This window comes from Quercus suber, unplaced genomic scaffold (genome assembly GCF_002906115.3).
Source record: "Quercus suber isolate HL8 unplaced genomic scaffold, Cork oak 2.0 scaffold_613, whole genome shotgun sequence".
NCBI classification, from domain to species: Eukaryota; Viridiplantae; Streptophyta; class Magnoliopsida; order Fagales; family Fagaceae; genus Quercus; species Quercus suber.
Window position 1 is genome coordinate 184,607 of NW_027070056.1, and position 19,724 is coordinate 204,330.

At 29.1% G+C, this 19,724-nt stretch overlaps 1 protein-coding gene across 1 annotated transcript; it reads right to left on the reverse strand.

Annotated features, from left to right (window-relative positions):
• Positions 1 to 1,214: 1,214 nt before the first annotated feature.
• On the reverse strand, positions 1,215 to 6,962 carry LOC112039417 (WRKY transcription factor 72A). Its single transcript, XM_024072295.2, has 6 exons — positions 6,812 to 6,962; positions 6,296 to 6,382; positions 5,407 to 5,463; positions 4,392 to 4,919; positions 3,888 to 4,001; positions 1,215 to 2,425 (listed from the first exon to the last, which is right to left on the reverse strand). Exons 1-6 carry the CDS (start codon positions 6,923 to 6,925, stop codon positions 1,499 to 1,501), a joined length of 1,827 nt encoding a protein of 608 aa, XP_023928063.1. The 5' UTR covers positions 6,926 to 6,962; the 3' UTR covers positions 1,215 to 1,498.
• Between the last annotated feature and the right edge of the window lie 12,762 nt (positions 6,963 to 19,724).

Genomic DNA, 19,724 nt, shown 5'->3' on the forward strand with positions numbered 1-19,724 from the left:
AGCCCCGGCCGATAAAAGCAATGGCAATGGAGTGGCTGTTGAGCAACCAAAAGAAAACAACATTCGTCTCCTCTTTTTGACTGTAAAAACTGTGTTTTCTGATTTGTGGAGTTTTGTTTTGATTTGACTAGTGGACTAAAGTAGTTGCTTGGATCATAATACGTTGTAGTATTTTTATAAAATTATCCCACTGAATCTAAATTAAATTCATTTATTTTTATAAAATGATAGGTATAATAGTAATATTGTAATAGAAATGATTAATTCCTTTTCTGTTATTCTCAATAAATGTTAATTATTTTTCATTCTTTTCTTTTAAAATATCCAAACTAAACAATTTAGCTTCATTCATTTCCCTTTCATGTCCCTTTTATGAACTTCCAAACGAATGCTTTGAATTTTTTTTTTTTTTTTTTTAATGGTTCTTAATTTGAAATGAATAAAATCTACATTGGATTTCTTTTTTCATTACCCCATCGTATTATTAGCATTTAGCAGATGATCAACTTAACAATAAGGAGTATAAAAGTTTCAAACCACAAATGACTCATTCTATATAAGGTTAAATTATTGATCCAATCCTTTGATTATAGGGTAAAATTCAATTTGGTCTTTTTAACTTTTATAATCAAGTCAATGTCATCTTTGAGTTACGTTTTTGTTTAAATTTAAATGAAACTAACAAATTTCTTTTAGATCAAATGATAGTATTTCTAACGAAAACGTTGAACGGAAGCTAAGGAGATGGTGGAAGTTTGCAAGCCAATTAATTGGGAAATGGATGCTATTATCTAAGACGAAGTTAGACTTCTATTGATAGCTCCTTTTGTAAGCCATTGTTTTGTTGGATTGGGAGATGTGGCAAAATGGTTGCCCATGAGCTTTCTAAGTGGGGTATTAATTATTATGGATTGTAAGGGGGTTTTGATCTGGGGTGTTCCCCCAAGAGGGTTTTAATTGCCCTTAAGGGGGACAAGGCCCTTTTGTAATATACTTTCTTTTCTTTGTACCTATGCCTAGGGAAAAAAAGAGAAAAAGAAAAAAGAAATTAATAGTTAATACTTTGAATGTATAATTCATTTATCACGGCTGATTTTGTTTAAAAATTTAGGAAGAGCAAATACAATAATGAAATAAACTTTATTTTTAAAACCGAAAAATCAAATTGAAACAATTAATAATTGAGAGACTAAATTAAACTTTATCCAAGAGAGTTAATGGATCAAATTAATAATTTAACTTATAAATGTGTACAAATGAAATGTACAAGTTATCTGCGGAAGAAAACAAATAAAATGACACATTTACAAAACCATCATAACATCCCTAGCCCAAATTAATTAAAGATTTAGGAAACCTTCATAACAAGCTAGCCCTCTTTGTCAAGAGTCAACTTGTTAGCACCCCTTCTCCGACTATCAAATTATCCAAAAAAAAGAAAACTAGCTCACTACACAAGTAGCTAAAAATGATGAAAAACACACCTAATCTTAAACTATCACAATTTGAAATGGTCCCTATTGTCAGGGGGAGCCGCAGAAGCACAATTATTAGATGCAGAAAGTTGCAATGAATTAGGTGGAAACAAAGCCAAGCCACCTTGTTTTGGAGAATTGAAAGATGAAGATTTGTTCAAGTAACTTGAACCACATCCTATGCCATTCTGGCTAGACGAGTAGATAGGATTCATTGTATGAGACTCACCCCACTTCAACTTCATGCTGGAGCTTTCATATGCACCCTGATTTTCTTTCACACCACCACCACTAGTGCCAACATATGATGTGAGTGCTGCGGCTAATACCGATTGAAATTTCGGGTTTGATGCAATTGCTTTAGTTGCAGCTACTATGGATTCTTTCATGTATGGTTGGTACAGTTGTTCTTGAAATGGTTGCCTTTCAATACTGGTCAAACTGCCAATAGGGTTTTCATTGTAAGCTGGTACAGTCCCATGATTGTTGTAGCTAGCAGGACCATTATTCCAATGTGTTTGAAAAATGTTATTAGGCTCTAAAGAAGGGGAAAATGATGAGGAAAAGTTGAGACTTGTTGAGGGATATCTTGGTGCAGATGAGAAACTAGAGGAAAGCCTGGATGGTGCATTAGTAGTGAGGTCAAGAGTGATTGTTGGGTGTGAATTTAAAGTTGAGAATGAAGAGTTGGGAAGACCATAGAGTTGCTGTGGACTTGGGTTTTGGGATAGGGTGAAGTTGAATCCATGGGGGTTACTAGAGGTAGAAATGGGTACACTAGCTGAGGTGTTGAGGCCTCCTTGTAAGCTTGTGGATGATTGAGATTGAAGCATGGAAACAGCAGCAGAAGTGGTGGACGCCATGGCCGTGGCTGATACTGGAAGTGGGTGGTTGTGTTTTCCTTCATAGGTGGTGATCAAGATAGACATGTCATTAAAACACCTTTGCACCTGAAAATTGAGAAAGAAATTATATAGATCAATTTTTGTTGTTCCTACTTTCAAACACTACATTTATTTATATCACAGCAAAGCGGTTTTTAAAACAAGTAAGGACCTTCAGGGTTTGGTTGCATTCTTGAGAACGTGAAATATAGTGAAACAATATATGTACTTTTTTCCCCCGATATAGTTCAGAAATTATGGTTATATATTATATGAATGAATTTCATGTACTTACCTCTCATTCTCTCTCTTATTTATTTTTTATTTTTTAAAACCTTGACATATAGAAAATGCATTTGATAGGTATTTCAGGATCAACGTTGTTAAGTTGTGTTTGGATTCGAAGATTCACAATCGTGGGATTTTAAGAACAATTATTAAATAAATAAAAAAAAAACCAAATATAGATATAATCTGCACATAATAATTTTGAGCTTTACAGATTTTACTATTTTAAGCAAACAAAAATACTTCCAATGATATTATTGATTTATGATGACATCTTGCACATAATCACATTTCAAAGCTATACATTAATAAAACTCAAATCTAACCTAAAATTTAATCAATAAAAAAAATTAGAAATTGAAAGCCAAACCATTCTGTTTAAATGCCTTTGCAAGAGAACCCTGAAGGAATTTTACAAAAACACAGTCATTTTCGGGAAGAAAAATAACGAGGTTTCTCATGTTCAGATTAGATTTTCATTAACAATTGAAAAACTTTATGAACGGCCAATGATATTTGTTGTTTTCAAATTCGTTTGAGGAAACAGATTTCATAATTACATTTGGAGATACAAATGAAAGGGACTATCAAATTAAGGTTGAAAATAATAATTTTCTTTAGGTTGACCACCCAAGGACCATCTTTCAACTTTTTCATCTTGCTAATCATGGAAATTAAGTTCCCCCTCATACGATAGGCCATTGATAATCATGTTAAACTTGACTCTTACGCAGCTTTAAAACGTGCATTAATTGTTTATATTCTAGAAGTATGAGATCCAAGGAAGATAATTAAGCAGCCCATTTTCCTCGTACAAATGATGGCATATTTTGAAATTCTATGATAACTGTAGACTCATACTTCTATTATAAATTCAATGATTAATTATATATGTTATTATCATAACTTGTTAATAATCCATGCAGTTAGACGGAAAAATTATCAAAATATGAAAAACATTTCTCTTTTTATTTATTGTTTAAATATAAAATTGGCTAATTATGCTTATTATTAATAGACATTTATTGTGATTGTGTCTATTTATAAAATTATCTATTCTTTCATTTATAGACAATATGATATAACAGAATTTTAATGAAATATTTAAATATAGAATATAATTTAAAAATACATAAGAATAATAACTTATAAATTGTGAGGCTTACAAAGTTCATATACAACAATATTAAGAGGTTAGACAAACTTTCAAATTTTTTTTAAAAAGGCAAGCAAAATATACCTGTTTTCTCACAGGGCAAGATGGTGAGACTGTGCAACGATAATATGCCCTAGGGCATGGATTTCCTTTCGCTATTTTTTGTCCATATTTTCTCCATTGACATCCGTCATTCATCTATATAAGAAACTCATATCTATAAGAAAATTGTAAACATGTAATCTATGTAATTGTATAAACTTAATTAATTATAACAAAGTTATTAAATACAAATATTGATGCATGTCAAGTGTTGATATATGGCACAAAAGATTTTAATTTTGGATTAGTAAGTGACACTTAAAAAGGATGTTTCAAGAACTTTTTCCCTCTTTTCTTTTCAAGTTAAAGTATCAATCAATTATGAGCATTTTCAATAAATAGTTTTTATATTCATGTTCCTAGATCGTTTAGATAATAAATTACTATTACTATTACTCTCAAAAACTTATTAAATAATTAAGAATTGATGAATTTAATCCTTCAATCATTATTCTAACACTGACTTAATAAAATTTTGCTACTAACCGTTGGGGTATCGCATCTAGCTCTGACAGAAACCCTAGTTTTCTTTACTTGACTTTGCTGTGAAACTTCTTCATCTCCACTTTTCATAGTCTTTAGGATTTTACTTGGTGGCCAAATTTCAGTGGGCTCCTCTTCCTTTTGTTCTTCAAAGCTATTGTTTGAGCATGAATTATTCCTCACATGTTCAGTTGAGCTTGGCTCAAATATGTAGTCCTGCAACCCCAGAGAAAGTGCTCCATTCAATTTCTCCTCCTCTTGGCCATTACTAAAAATTTTATTCTTTTTATCCTCCTTTTTAGGCTCGGTAGAGGTTATCCCAAGGCTAAGAGAGACAAGTTCAGGTTCTTCTTTTGCCTGCTGATGGCTAGGAACTGTATCTTTAGACTTGTTTTCTTGCTGAAGAATGTCGAAGAATTGCATTTGTAGGGACTGGTACTCCTTTACAGTTCGTTCTAATAACGTCTTTAGCCTTTCATTTTCTTCTTTAACCACTCCCATTTTAGCTTCAGCTAATTTTAACTGATCCTCCTGCAGGTGCAACAAAAATGTGTGGCTAAATTAGAAATAATCTTACAATGGAATTACGTAAAAGAGTAGAGGAAATCAAAATTGGTTGGATTTGTTAATTCTCATTCACAAGGTTAAAGTAATGCCACTCTAGTAAATGACAAAGATAAATGAGCAACATTTTTACAATGTTATGCTATCATTTCTGTTAGGATAATGATTAAAAGTGATTATATTTTGATCATCATTCTTTCTAATAATTTGAACTTTTGAAGTAATAGTAATTTATCATGATATCTTAGCATATAATCTTAAGTTTCAAATCATATTTCAACTCTACCTTCATTTAAAAGTTAGAAATTCCACATATTGGGTTACACTTATTGAGAGAGAGTTCAGAGAAATGATAATTTTTATTTTTAATAACTTAATATTCTAAGACAATTGATAATTTATTGATTTTCTTGTTTTATACATACATAACAATGAACAATATAGAAAATCTTACTTGATTCTTTCCTCTTGAAAGCAAGTCTACTGTATTTTTCTCCATTGTCAAAGGTACCTGCAAGAATTGGAGAAACTTATTACTGAATCATTGGAGTAGTATATTGGTTCTACAATTCTATAAAATAATGAATGGAGATGTAAGCATACGTAGTCTTGCATAGTAAGATAAAATTATTGGAAGTCGATAATAAAAACAAAAGATTCCTATACTTTTCAAATGGAATTGAAGACAATTTTATATTGATTCTTGACTTTGTAGACCAGTCTGTAAGATTCATTGTCTCAGGTCGTAGGTTGTCACAAGTCAAATTTATCACATGTTATAGATATTTTTTTTTCTTGAAGCAACATGATATAGATAATAGATTAAATCATATGAATTTTAATCACACATTGGCTGGCAATATATATTTATATTGGCTCTTGGAAGACAAAAAATTTTAACTTAATTAAGGCACATAAAGTTAAGAGCAATCATTATTTCTGTTCAACATCCAAAATTCCAAATAGACTATGTACAAAAACTGCTTTTTGAGATATATTTTATATTCTTTCATGGATTTGTAGCAGTAAAAAGTTGTTCTTTTGTGAAGGTGTAGTGCTTATCATGTGAAATTTAAGATAATTTATCATCTCTCCACCTCTCTTCTTGACTAGATATGAATCATATGATATGATAAAACCAAAACTTTCTCATAGTAATAAACCCATTTTTTGAAAACAGAAAAAAAGGAAATGGAAACAAAGATATATATATGTTCTTCATTCTTTGAAGCTAATTAATTACAGAAAGCGAAAAAGGGTCAAATTTATTATATAAAAATGAGCAAAATTTTTTTTTTATTCAGGTTATTCATTTTTATTCGTGAAGTTCATGATTTCTTTACCTGTTTTGTAATTCTTAGAGAATTTCCATTAGCAGAAAAAGGCATCGAACTGTTCTCCTCTTCTTCAGTATGCTTGCCTCGTTCTTCCTGAAATACAATAGGGTTCATCATCCATGCATAAGGAAAGTATAAAACAAAATTCAAAAGAATTACGATGGATTTCTCACAAAAAGAGAAGAACAAAAAATTAAGTCTTAATCCCAAAATTATAGAGTCGGCTATACATATTCAACAAAGTAATCCAGAAGAAAAATAGACTTATATAAAGAAGAGTTTTAAACATATCTGAAGATTTATCTATAAAAGTTTGAAAATTTTCAAGAACTTGTATATATATCCCTCATAAAATGTTCGTGTATATATATATCAAAAATCAAAACCATTGATTGATCTAAAACCAAATTAGCTCATACAAAACAAAAATGTTATGTAAAAAACCAACTTAATTAAAAAGTAATGTTGAAAACCATTGTGGCAAAGTATGATCAGTTGCAAACGGTACGTAAAAGAAATCACCTTGTTAATCTCCATTGAAGTACTCTCTTCTTTACCATTAGATTTCATTGATCTCTCTTCCATAATTGTATTTCCAAGAAAAGACTTTTCCTCCGAAGTGGTAGTATTCTCCATAGCTTTTGAAACAATTAATCCTTAGCGCTTTGCCATTTCCGTAGGAGTTTGGATTCTTATTTATATAAGCAGGAAGACCTCTAGAGTTTGACTTTCTCTTCTTCTTTTTTTTTTAAAATTGAAACCCCTATACTCATCCTTATTTGCATGTTAATTACTCAGACAAAAATGTCTAACAGCGTATAAAAAAATAGTAAAATACACTTAGAGAAGCAACAAAAGTTTATTTTTATTTTATTATATAGCTGGCTTCTGTTTATCAAAAAAAAAATAGCTGGCTTCTTCAGAAAATTTACGTATTAATAATAACAAAAAATCATTCTATATGTATTCAAAATTCAACGCGTCCTTGTAAACTTTGAAAAAACTTTAATTAATTTACCAGTCAGGTTGAAGATTCATAGGTGTAAAATGTCATACAGGCACCGACTTTGGTCAAAGTTCAGCCACATGGAAATCAACAATGACATCAAATTAAGACATTTATTGCAATTTCTAGATTAAAGATTGAATATTTCTTTACGAAGTTTTCTTCAAAGCAGTTTGGAGAAAAATTTATATAACATTTTAATAGTGATTAAAATATCCATCTACTTATGCTTTTATTCACGTAACTTATTTAATAAAATGTCTTTTTTAGTGGCACTATTTCTCCTTCACTTTTTAACATTTTGCGCGCACTTTTTTTTCTTTTTCACACTAGAATTATATGTGGATCTCATCATACATATGTAAGTGAGACGTAGTGACAGTTTTAGGATTTTTATTTTTTTTATCTAGGGGGTTAATAAGAATATTAAGTAGGAGATGAATTTTGTAATCTACATGGTTTTATTATAAATTTGTCCATAGTACTAAAAAGATAATAAAAGATAAACTATAAGTTCATTTAGTATATTGTCTGTTCATAGAATGAATATACTAATTATAATTAATAAAATTAAATCTTGGAAATAATCTATTATTTATCAATAAAATTCCACTGAGTATCTTTGGCATAATAATCACTTCACAAGTACAAGTTCTTATAGGGTAGGAGGGTAAGAGCCGGAATTCTAGTCTTTAGGAAGAAACTTTATATACATATACACTTAGATTAAACTAGAATGAGATTTCTATCTCAAATTAAAAAAATAAAAATACAATAAACATATTAATATTGTTGTTAAGTGAACTTCAATTATTATTATTTAAAATATTTTTATCAATTATTAGTCTTTACTCTATACAATTCTTTTATTAAACAATGTAACTCAACTTTGACAACTATTAGTCTTTGTAATTCTATTAAGAAAAATTTTGTTGTGTTAACATTTGTTTTTGTCTTCACTCAATCTCTCCCTTGTCCCACGTCCCTTGTCTAATTTTTTTTATTTTTTATTTAGAATCACCTCTTGTCTAATTGTTTAATTGTCCTTTAGTGTTAACATTAATTAACTATTGACTGACTAACTGGCATATGCCCCAATCCCCACTTAACAAATAACAAATTAAAAATACATTCAAATTCAAACACTCCACTCGCAAATTCAATCAAAAGTATAAATTAAAATTTAATTTTATTTACAAGAATAGATTGTTAAAAGGATCATTTTTAGTTGGACTTAAAAATGATTTAGAATTTGGGATTCAAGATGTTCAAATTTTTATTTTAAGAAGTCAAAACAAAAAAATATATAAATATTTTGCTACTTAGGGGGGTTCATTTGATCCCCATGGACCAAAGCGAACATTGCCCCTGGCGAGACAGGTAGAAATATTATTAAAAATACTGTGACAATACTATTTTTTATTTTTTAAAATAATATAATGATATAATTTTTTTTTTTAATTTTTCCACACATGATTTTTAAATGAGCCCACCATTGACAATATTTTATTGTCTAATGTCTGTATTCATACCTTACAGACTTGTGATGATGAAAAAAAAAATATGTATATAAACTTATTTAGTTTTTTTAATGGGCTTTCTATTTCCAAATTTGGAGAGTCAACTTAGCAGATTTAGCAAAAAGATATGCTTTCTCATCGCTGCTTGCCCGTATTCCCCGATATTTATGATGTGGCAGTTCCCTATTTGTAATCTAGTTAAGCATTGTTATATACAAACTTGTTCTTTCTTTTTTTTTCATTTTTCTTTTTTTTCTTTTTTTTGAGGAGGTTATATACAAACCTAAGGGTACTGAAAATTATATCCTGTACCTGGCATATATACCGGATACACCATATTCTAGCTACTAAGGGTACACTTCCATATATACCCTACACAAGACTTCAAATAGCATTGTTTTAATTTATACTCATAAACTAAGAGAAATACAGAACATTTTTATAATAATTTCTCAGCAAATCTTGATTGGTGATAAGTTGTTACTAACTTACTGGTAGAAAAAAAAAATGATGTCAATAGTATGCTCAGATTAGAATCAGTAACAATTTATCACTTAAAATTTATTGTAAAAATATTATAGACATAAAATTACTCATAAAGGGAGAAAAAAAAAGTGACCACTATATATGTTTTAAACAAAAAATAAATAAATAAAACGAGGTAAATGTTACCAAATGATACCTAATCTACTTAGCAAGCTCAGATGACCATTTCTGCTGCAACTTGCAAGTCATTGTGGAGATTTTAGTGAAAGTCAAACGGAGACGCTTTGATGCGTGCATACTGCATACCATTATCTTTGGTCAATAATGGTTGGTTTGAAGGGGTTAGCAATCTTATTATTAAAAAAAAAAATATATATATATATATATTAAAGAAATAATTAACTTGAGATTAAAGAAATGACAAAAAATTTGTAATTTGATATTATCCAGCCTCTCCTAGAGAGTTGGATTCAAAACCCCTCCCCTATTAGAGAAGAAAATAATATTAATGAAATAGATAAGCAATGACGACTTCATATGCAATTTTTGTTGTTCACATGGGAAATATGGGAAGAATATATCATGCGTGCATCAAATGCATAATATACCTCTCGGTCATATACTCTTAACTTGCATGTGCGCATGCACACACACATGCAAGATACAAAAACAAAAATCTCTTGTATAAAACTGAGTCTTAGACTAAGAGAAGTGCTACATTCATGATATTTTCACAACAAACTTTAGGTTGCAATTTATTATTAGTTTTCATTTGGACCCATAACTGCATTATTTTTTTTTACCTACCACTAACAATTTGCCACATAAAAATTTGTTGTAAAATTGTTGTGTCCCTAGCATGCATTTTTCTTAAACTAATTTTAGTGAAGCTTAGACCAAATTGTATTGGTAATATGGAAGTAGAGCCTCCCATTACTTTGGCATGTCACAAGTTTGACCCACTTTTTTAACCACCATACATTAACTTGAGATGAAAACTGAAAAATGGTCCATTATATTTATTTTTCAAATCTAGAGAATCCATTTCAAAGTTGTAGTTTTTTTTTTTTTTTCCTAATAATTCAATAGTGAGGGATGGGGATTTGAACTTAGACGTTTTCATTGGAAACACTTAGAAATTCTAATTGAACTACAAAGTTCTTAGCACATCCATTTTAAAGTAAAACTATATATAATATTTTACAAATTTAAAAGTATACAATTAAGTACATTAGAGAAAATTTTCGTTACAAATTAGAATAGAAAATGTAAGGAGAAACAGGAGAACTAAAGGCAAAGATATTAATAGGATTTGAACATTAACATCATATTCATTGAGAAGGAATTTAGACACATATGTGATGGGATGTTAGAATAATGTGATTAAGAATTTGGTGGCTTCACCTAAGAGTCTTCTCATATGAGGAGAGACTTTGAATTACTTTGAGAGAATTCTAGAGAGATTTTGTTATTTTTTGAGGCCTCTTTTGAGTTTATAAAGTAATATAAACACTTTGTAATGACAATGGATTGTGCAATGCAAAAGCATGCCTTGTTAGCTTTGGTCATCAACACATCATTAGAATGCTTGGTAGAAAATGATCATTTTTGTTGCAATAAAAAATATGTTAAGAGAAGCAAAGGAAATTGTTATTAATTTGACTAGGCGAGTAACATTTATTCAGTATTCTGTGAATGATATTTTCCTCTCACATAATAGTAATTTTCATTATTTAAATTCATGATAAAACTCAAGTATTATTCCCGTAATATTTAATATCCTTTATAAACGGACATTCTATTACCCTTATATTGGGTATATAGTATATATACACATGTGAGTGAAATTCCGCATTGAATACTAATAATGAGAAGAGTAGGTGATTATAGAAAATAGTTGCGCCCAAACTCAAAAGGTTAAGTTTTTGAGTTAAGTGATATTCATATATGTTATATTAATTGCTCAATTTGAAGTTACTCAAGGTGTTCTCTTCCTAATAAATGGTATTCAAAACCGATGGTTGTGTGCGATCACAGTGAAGTGCGAGGTTCTTATAGACATAGGGTCCTTTTAGTTATACATTTTGGGAGCCTAAAAATGTGTTTTTAAAACCCAAAACTCTGTTTTATAACAGTAATTCTTCGTAACTTTTTTACAAACGTTTATTTTAAACCCAAAACACCATTTTACAACTTATCCAAATGCACTCACAGTCGCGTTGCATCTCTCCCAAACACCTTAGTTTCTATTTCTGAGTTTAGTCTCCAATAAAGGCACGTCTCATGCTTGCATCATCAACGTGATCACCTTTGACGATTTAATAAGGAACCCACATCGCGTATACTGACTAAAATTTTGAATTTTGTTTCAAAACCTAAGAAAGCAAAGGTTTTCCGAAGCATACATAGCAATTAATTAGATCAAGTCAATAATTGAATTTATAATATCTTTAGTCTGAACGAGTTATTCTGATTTATTCAAAAAATATAGCCAAATTTTGGTCAAATAATTTTTTTTCAAATTTTTTTTTCATTTTAATAATTTGCGTTGAAGTGGGAAAATCAAAAAAATATTAAATTGAAAAGCTGTCATAATTTTTCCCTAGCGATTATTCCAAAGGTAGTCAATTAATCTAGTATTCTTCAACTATAAAAAGGGTGAACCATTTTGGTTTGAAAATTAGTTTGCGGAGGCTGAATTTTTCAGTATACTTAATTTTGATGGCCTGCAATAAAATGGGGTTTATCATTTGTGAAATTGTTTGATGTTAAGAACAATTGGAGTCAAAAGAGTCACAATCATCGGCGCCTTTTGAAAGGTGAACAAAGATCACGTCGGCTGCACATGCAACACATGGATATAAAAATGAGCTCTTTGAAATTCAACCTTAATATTTTTTGTCCATTCTTCCATAGTTCTATATCAATCTAAATGTCCTCCTAAGATTAAAATAATAATAATAATAATAACAATAATAAAAGAAAGAAAAGAAAGAAAAAAGGTAAAATATTATTTTGGTCCCTAAACTTTATCAATAGTTTGTTTTTCGTCCTTAAACTTTAAAGGGTTGGTTTTTCATTCTAAAACTACTGAAATCTTCATTTTTTTTATCCAAAAACTATTGAAAAATATTTTACTTATTATCCTTAAATATTACCCCAAAAAAAATTTGTCCTTAAATTAATTTTAAAAAATTATTTTTTCATCTCTATTTTTGTCACTAAACTATTAATAAATTCTTTACAAAGTTTAAGGATGAAAAATAATTTTTTAGTAAAATTTAGGGACCAAAATAGTAGTTTATCAATATATATATGTGTGTGTGTCTTGGTTACTATGTATAAGAATTCTAGTATAAATATTGTTAATGTTGAAAAAAAAGAAAGAAAGAGATAATATAAGAAATTCAAGATGTTTTGCAAAGATAGTGGAATTTTTATATAATTAATTTAAAGAAATTTCTTCTCAAAATTTTCTTTTTAAGAAATAGAAGACCGAATGAGGCCTATTAAACATAATCTTAAGTCCATTTGAGGGACACTCTTCTAATTCCTTATACTATCTTAAGTCCATAATTTTATTTATTTTTTCCATCCCATTAGTCAAGAAGCTTAAGCTTAATTAGTGGCATAAATTCTGTCTCAACAACAACCATGCTCACCTTTGAAAAGCTGTATTTGTTGTACATGTCTCCGGAAATGTTTGCATTGCAAAGATGAATTATCAATGCCCCCACGTTTTTATAGGAACTTCAGCAGGCACTAATTAAGCCATTTTTTACAACATTTTTACAACAAATCACAGGTGGTTAGTTGTTATTGGTTCAAATTTGAAACTAACACTAAGATTACTTTTTTGCCTCAATAATAACATGCAACCAGTAACAACCTGCCACTAAAGATTTGTTGTAAAATTGTTGTAGACATATCATTTCTCTTGTTATTATGATGAACATGTCTGCATTTTGCAACAGAATTAATTACTAATTCAATTTTTTTTTTTTGGCCAAATAATCACTAATTGATTATATTATTGAGAATTACATTTTAAATTGACAAAGGAATTTGACATGTTTTATCTGCTTTTTTATGCGTGATAGTGGAGGAAATTGATAGCAAACAACTAAAGGTCGAGTGTTTTGTTTGATTAATGTTAGAATTATATGATCAAATGATTAAATTTACCATCTTCCTAGACTCCTAATAGCTTAAACTTTTCGAAGAATCGGTAATTTAACTTTTCATGTTACTCTTCATCTACAACAATTAGGTTGTGTGGAGGCAGGTTACAGAAATGTAGAAATATTCATGTCTAGGATTTTTCCTTAGAGCTTGAATGATGGGAAATGACTTCTTGGCTATTTGGAATGCTCATAATAAGTTTTATTTTGAGAAGACTCAAATACAACTGAGTAGGGGTGGCTCTACGTTAAAGCCAGGGTGCTCTTACGACCACCCTGACTTGGAAAAAAATAATTATTATATATAAATTTTAAAATTTTTTGATTTTATTATCCTTTAAAAAAAATTGTGAGAACCCTAAATTTTTTTAGGCTTAACATAATTAAACTTGGGACAAAATTTGACAACAATCTTAGTATTTTTAGGCTACAACTCCACTTAATATTTTTTTTTTTTTTATTGGATGTGAATTTTGACATATACACCATTGGATTACACTTTATTTTTTTTCAAGAAAATCAAATATCAATAGCAATGTCATCAATCAAATGTTTAAATTTCAAGTTTTTATAGTCTAAAATTATACATAAAATATAATTTTCTGGATCAAATAGTAAATAACATCTGATTAGCATGAAATTTGACATGTGTTTTAAGAACATAAAAAACATGCAATTCAACAATTAAAGTTTCAAGTCATGTTAATTTGTTTAGTGAGAGTTGTTGTTTTAGACTACAACTAAGTTTGTAACTAAACTTTGTTCTTAAACTTTTATCTCCTTAACAATATATTAGGCTCTTACGGCAAAAAGAAAAAGTCCAAGAAAATTTTTATTTAACTAAATTTTCGAAACAAATGTAGCTTGCCATATTGATAATAAGACTATCATATAACGATTTCAAAATCAAAAAACTTATAGAAAGAAATTATAAGACTTTATGAATTTGTGTATTTTTTATTTATTAATATTTGTTTATATATGAAAGTACTCTTTTTATTAGATCTTATATAATTTAAGTTTTATAATGATCACCCTAAAAATATTCCTAAAACCGCCACGTCAATTGAGAAAAATTGTTGATGGTGCTATCGGTTTTCTAGAGGAGTATCAGAGACTAATGGTGGCTCAACAAAACTCTTAATCATACAGACTGTTTCTCCTAGTTTTTCTTTTTTTAACTTCCTTCTGGGTTTGTTTTCTAACTTTTCTTAGGCAGGTTTCCCTTGCCTTTGTTTTAGGAGTTTACCTTGTATACGTTTGGTAACTATTATTATTCAATACAATTTCAAACTTTTTCATTAAAAAAAAAAAAAAAATCTCACGTATTAAACCTTACCTATTAAAAGGGAGTTTAAGTCCATATGTGAGGGGGAGTGTTAGAATTATGTGAATAAATAATTAAACTTATCATCATCTCCTAATAGTTTAAACTTTTAGGAGAATGAATGATTTAACAAAGAATAATACTATAAATGCAAACTATTTTACAATATTTTTACAAATTGGTAATGTGACCAACTTCTTATTAGTTTTCATCTAAGCCCACCTTTAATCTTAAAATATCTTAAGCAAGTTTTAGCTTTTATTATGTAATCCTCTCTGTCACTTTTATGACTCGATACTGCCCTAAATAGTGCCTACAAAATAAAAATTCAACTTAATTAACAGCCAAATTTATTGACCATATGTCATTACATGTATTCTATATTTGTGATTTTGTCTCATGCTATTTTCCTTTTCACATAGGACATTGTGATTTCTTTGTGATGTAGGACAGAATTTATAATTAATTTTTGTAATTTATTAATTTTTTTATTTTTTATTTTAGGTTTAGGGTAATTATTTCCTTGTTTGTAGGTGTTTTTAGTGCTTTTAAGATATTAGGTTTTTTAAACAAATTAAAATGAATTAGCAATAAATTTCAGTTTCTTTATTTTCATTCTTACAATTAATGAATTTCATAATTAGTTACTCTTTTGGATTCAAGGTGTTTTTTTAGGGTTTTATATTTCACTAGCCATTTCATCTCCCTCTATCTCCTTCTTTTTTCTTTTTCATTTTTTCTTTTTTTTTTCTTCCAAACATGCCCCAAGTTTTTGTTTTTCTTATAGTAGACCATATACCACAGTACTAATCAAGTATTTAACCCATAGTACTAAGTGGACCAACCTCAAGCCCTTAACTCATTTCCCTATCCTTTGTGTGTATTTGTTTCTTAAAAAAAAAAAAAAAAACTCAAACCCTTGAGATTTAAGAAAGCTAGAGAAAATGGGATAAATATGCTTAGTAATGCTCTCATTGAAATGAATATGCACACAACTCTTGCCATTGTTTTCAATACATGGAACTTTCTGTGTCTGAAAAACTGGCAAAAATGGAAAAATACCCCTTTCGCCTAAAAGTTCCAGCAAAATGTCCATATTCTGAAACTATTTAGCGATATGCCCCTGTTTTGAAACTCGATTTTCTAAAAATCAAGTTTCAATGTATAACTCAATTTTTAAAAAATCAAGTTATAGGCAATCAAACTTTAAAATAAAAAAATAAAAAATAAAAATATGGAACTCGAGTTCCATTTGAAATTTTCAAGGAACTTGAGTTCCTTACTAAAATTCGATTTTTAGAAAATCGAGTTTCAAAACAGAGGTATTTTGCTGAAACTTTTGGATGAAAGGGGTATTTTGCCATTTTGGCCCTGAAAAACTTCATTGAAAATTAAATTGATTAATTTGATTAAAATCCTAATACAAGAAAAGAAACCATCCCATCAAAAGAAGAAGAAAAAAAAAAGAAAAGAAATCATTACATATTATAAGGTAATAGACAAAGAACCTTGACCTAAAGTTGTCTAATTTTTTTTTTTAGCCTTATACTGACAATCACCATCTAATATCTTTTCCACATTTCTTAAAATATATAAAACGTAAACATGTATCAAATTCATTTGGTGAAAAGGGAAATGGTTTTACGATATAAAAATGTGGTCGGCAATAAAAAGTAAAAACTGCATCAAAAGAGGCTCAGGGAGCTAGCTAGGGACGTACTGTTAATTTAGTGGAAGTGTATATATTATCATTACGTAAAAAAAAAAAGTTTAATTATGAACAATTCAACAATTGAAGCTTTCATGGTAAAAGACAAAGTTGCAAATCAACCAAAACTTGATGAAAGGTTATCAGCAGGTCTTATTAGCATGCATGTTTCTTTATTTGCTTGTTTGTTAATTTGATTCCACACACATATATACAATAAAATAATTTGTGTAAATATTATATTTTATGGTTACCTCTTCTATTAATGTGAGAGACCTTATCATTTCTTTTTGACTTAGCACATGATCCCACGAGTAAAATAATTAAGGCATTAAAAAAAACAAGCCCACCTCTACTTAATTATTCATTTTAATTAGGTTCCAATAGATATAAACAAACAAAGAAATTAACTAAGTTTAGGTTTAATATCCTAATTAGGTCAATGATGCGTATTTGATTACAACATCTTATACAATAAAGAATTATTTTAGTCCGACTTTAGTATTCCAAAGAAGATTTTAAACTCTCAAAATCTAAGGGATCAACTAGCTATATATTATATATGATGTAGGATGCTGTTGACAGCTCAATGGTATGATGAAACACAGCCATTTGATTAGGAAGTTGTTCATTCAATAAAACTCAAAACCTAGAAAGTTTATGTAATTCTTAATAAACTAAACCAAGTGGTAATTAATATATTAGTCCTGGTCAATGGATGTCGATTAGGTATTAGACAAAAACTATGTTGAAATTGCCTAAAAATACTATTTGAACTTGATTATCTATTTGAATTTTCTTGGTATGTGATTTTTACAAATGTAAATACTAACACTACATTCACCCATATGAAACTCATTTTTTTTTCTTTTTTGACACTTAAAAGGGTAATGGGTAATAGCCAGATATGGGAGTCTAGGCTACCTATTATAAAGACAACAACCGGGTGAGGTGGGTTCAAATCATGAGAAAAATAAATAAATAATGAAAAACTCACACCGGACAAGTAAGGGACATGGTGGCCTGGACATATTTTACTATCTTTAATGAGGTGGTTCCAATACTAATGAAAATAAAAAAGAGAGAAAAGGGAGGAACATGCGAAAGAGTGTTCCAGAACAAGGCAAGGTGGATTGAGCGAGATGAAAGTGTTTTTGCCATCCCTAAATAGTAAGGACCAACATCCTAAGTGAACCATTATCTTACTAATGTTGATCCCATAAACCAAAAGGACTAGCCTTTGTTTTCAGGTCACTCATCCTCAGAAATCCATTTTTTTCGTATATAATCAACAAAATCATTATCATGATGAGTATCTCATTGAAGGTCTTGTTTTGGACGTTAGAACGGAGAGATCGAGGGGTATATAGCAAGTAATAAGTAATAGGGTTTCCCTTTAGGACTGACTACAGCAAGCTCTCCACTCTAATAGAAACAAAAACAATAAGCTCTTTGCTTTATTTGCTTGCAATGCTATGTTTAAAAATTAAAATATACACCACACCGACATTGAAAATATCATCATCCACCCACACTTTTAATTAGCTGCTAACTCTTTATGTATAGCTACCTTCCATAAGTCCACTTTATGAGTTAAAAAAAAGTACGATGAAAACAATCTATTTATTTTTATCTATCATGCATCTTACAAAATTGCTTAAATAATTCACAGGCTTAATTTGTAACGGTATGATCAAATTTTTTCATATTTATAATGCGTCAACGCATTACTTGCTCACTTCACTTGTTTCACAATAAATATATATATATATATATAGAGAGAGAGAGAGAGAGAGAGGGAGATTACATTGTAGGCATGATTTAGCCATAGAAACATCATTGTGATGCATTATTATATGATGAGATGTTTAAAATTTAAAGTTTAAGCATAAGTAATACTACATCTACAATATTTATACTACAATTTCACAACAAATTTTATATGACAAACTGTCATTGATGGATTCAATAGAGATGTCAATGATGGGCTTAAAACCAATAACAACTTGTGATTGAAAATTATAAAATTGTTTTAAAAATATTGTAGATCCAACATTATTCATAAGTATAGCATCACTATTAAAAGTGGTATTGCATGGATAGATTATTGCACCATGCGATACCACATTTTATGAGAGAGAGAGAGAGAGGTTAAAAGAGTAAAAATATGAAAAGGTAAAAGTTAGAATGTTGAAAACTTTTAATCCAAGGGCTGAACCTAAGAAATGTGAACCTAGTTATTGTACCAGATCTCAATCTCATGTTTTACCCCCCTTGATCCTAAGAAAGCGAGGATAAGGTGAGCCTGTCCGAAAGATTTTTTTCCTACTCCATTGTTTACGGTGGAGGACTAAATCATGGTGATGACACGGCTATCGGTAAAGGATATACTACATAACCTTTTTGTATATATAGTACTAAATATTAAACTAAAGTAGCTTAGCCATCACCTATTAATTAATAGAAATCAAAATGGAGGGTTTAATTATCCAAGTTATCTTTTATATATATTTTTCATCACAATCTCATTCAGTCATTCTCATGACGTTTAACCCAAGGCTACATTTTAAAAAATTAGATAAGTCAATGAGTAAAATCATGCTTAAGAATAAATCCAATTAAGTAATGGATTAGGCATTGATTTTTTTTTTTTTTTTTTTTTTTTTGGAGAACGGCATTGATTTGAATCTTAACTAATCCAATTAAGTAATGGATTAGGCATTGATTTTTTTTTTTTTTTTTTTTTTTTTGGAGAACGGCATTGATTTGAATCTTAACTAGTAAGTAAAGTCAATTTACTCTTAACCTTGTTGTCCATAAATTAAAAATTATATATAAATCACTCTTAACTACTATGCTTCAATCCCATTTTATTACACAATATAATCAAATAGAAAACTTCTTGACAATTAAAAAAAAAAAATTGTATTTTGACAATGAGACGCCTTGTCTTTTTTGGAATTTTTAAATTAATAATTTGTCATATTGCTTAATGAGGCTTAATAAATCTAATCAGTTTTTGGATATATATGATATAAGCATTTGTGATTTAAATGTTGTTGGATATATTTCAACAATTTACTTTTGTGATAAAGTAAAAGAAACAATACAGATAGATGAAATCAATGGGAGATGTGATGTTATACACATGATCAATATCCAGATTTTTATTAATGTAATAAGAGGATAATGTACGACTTCTTTTCT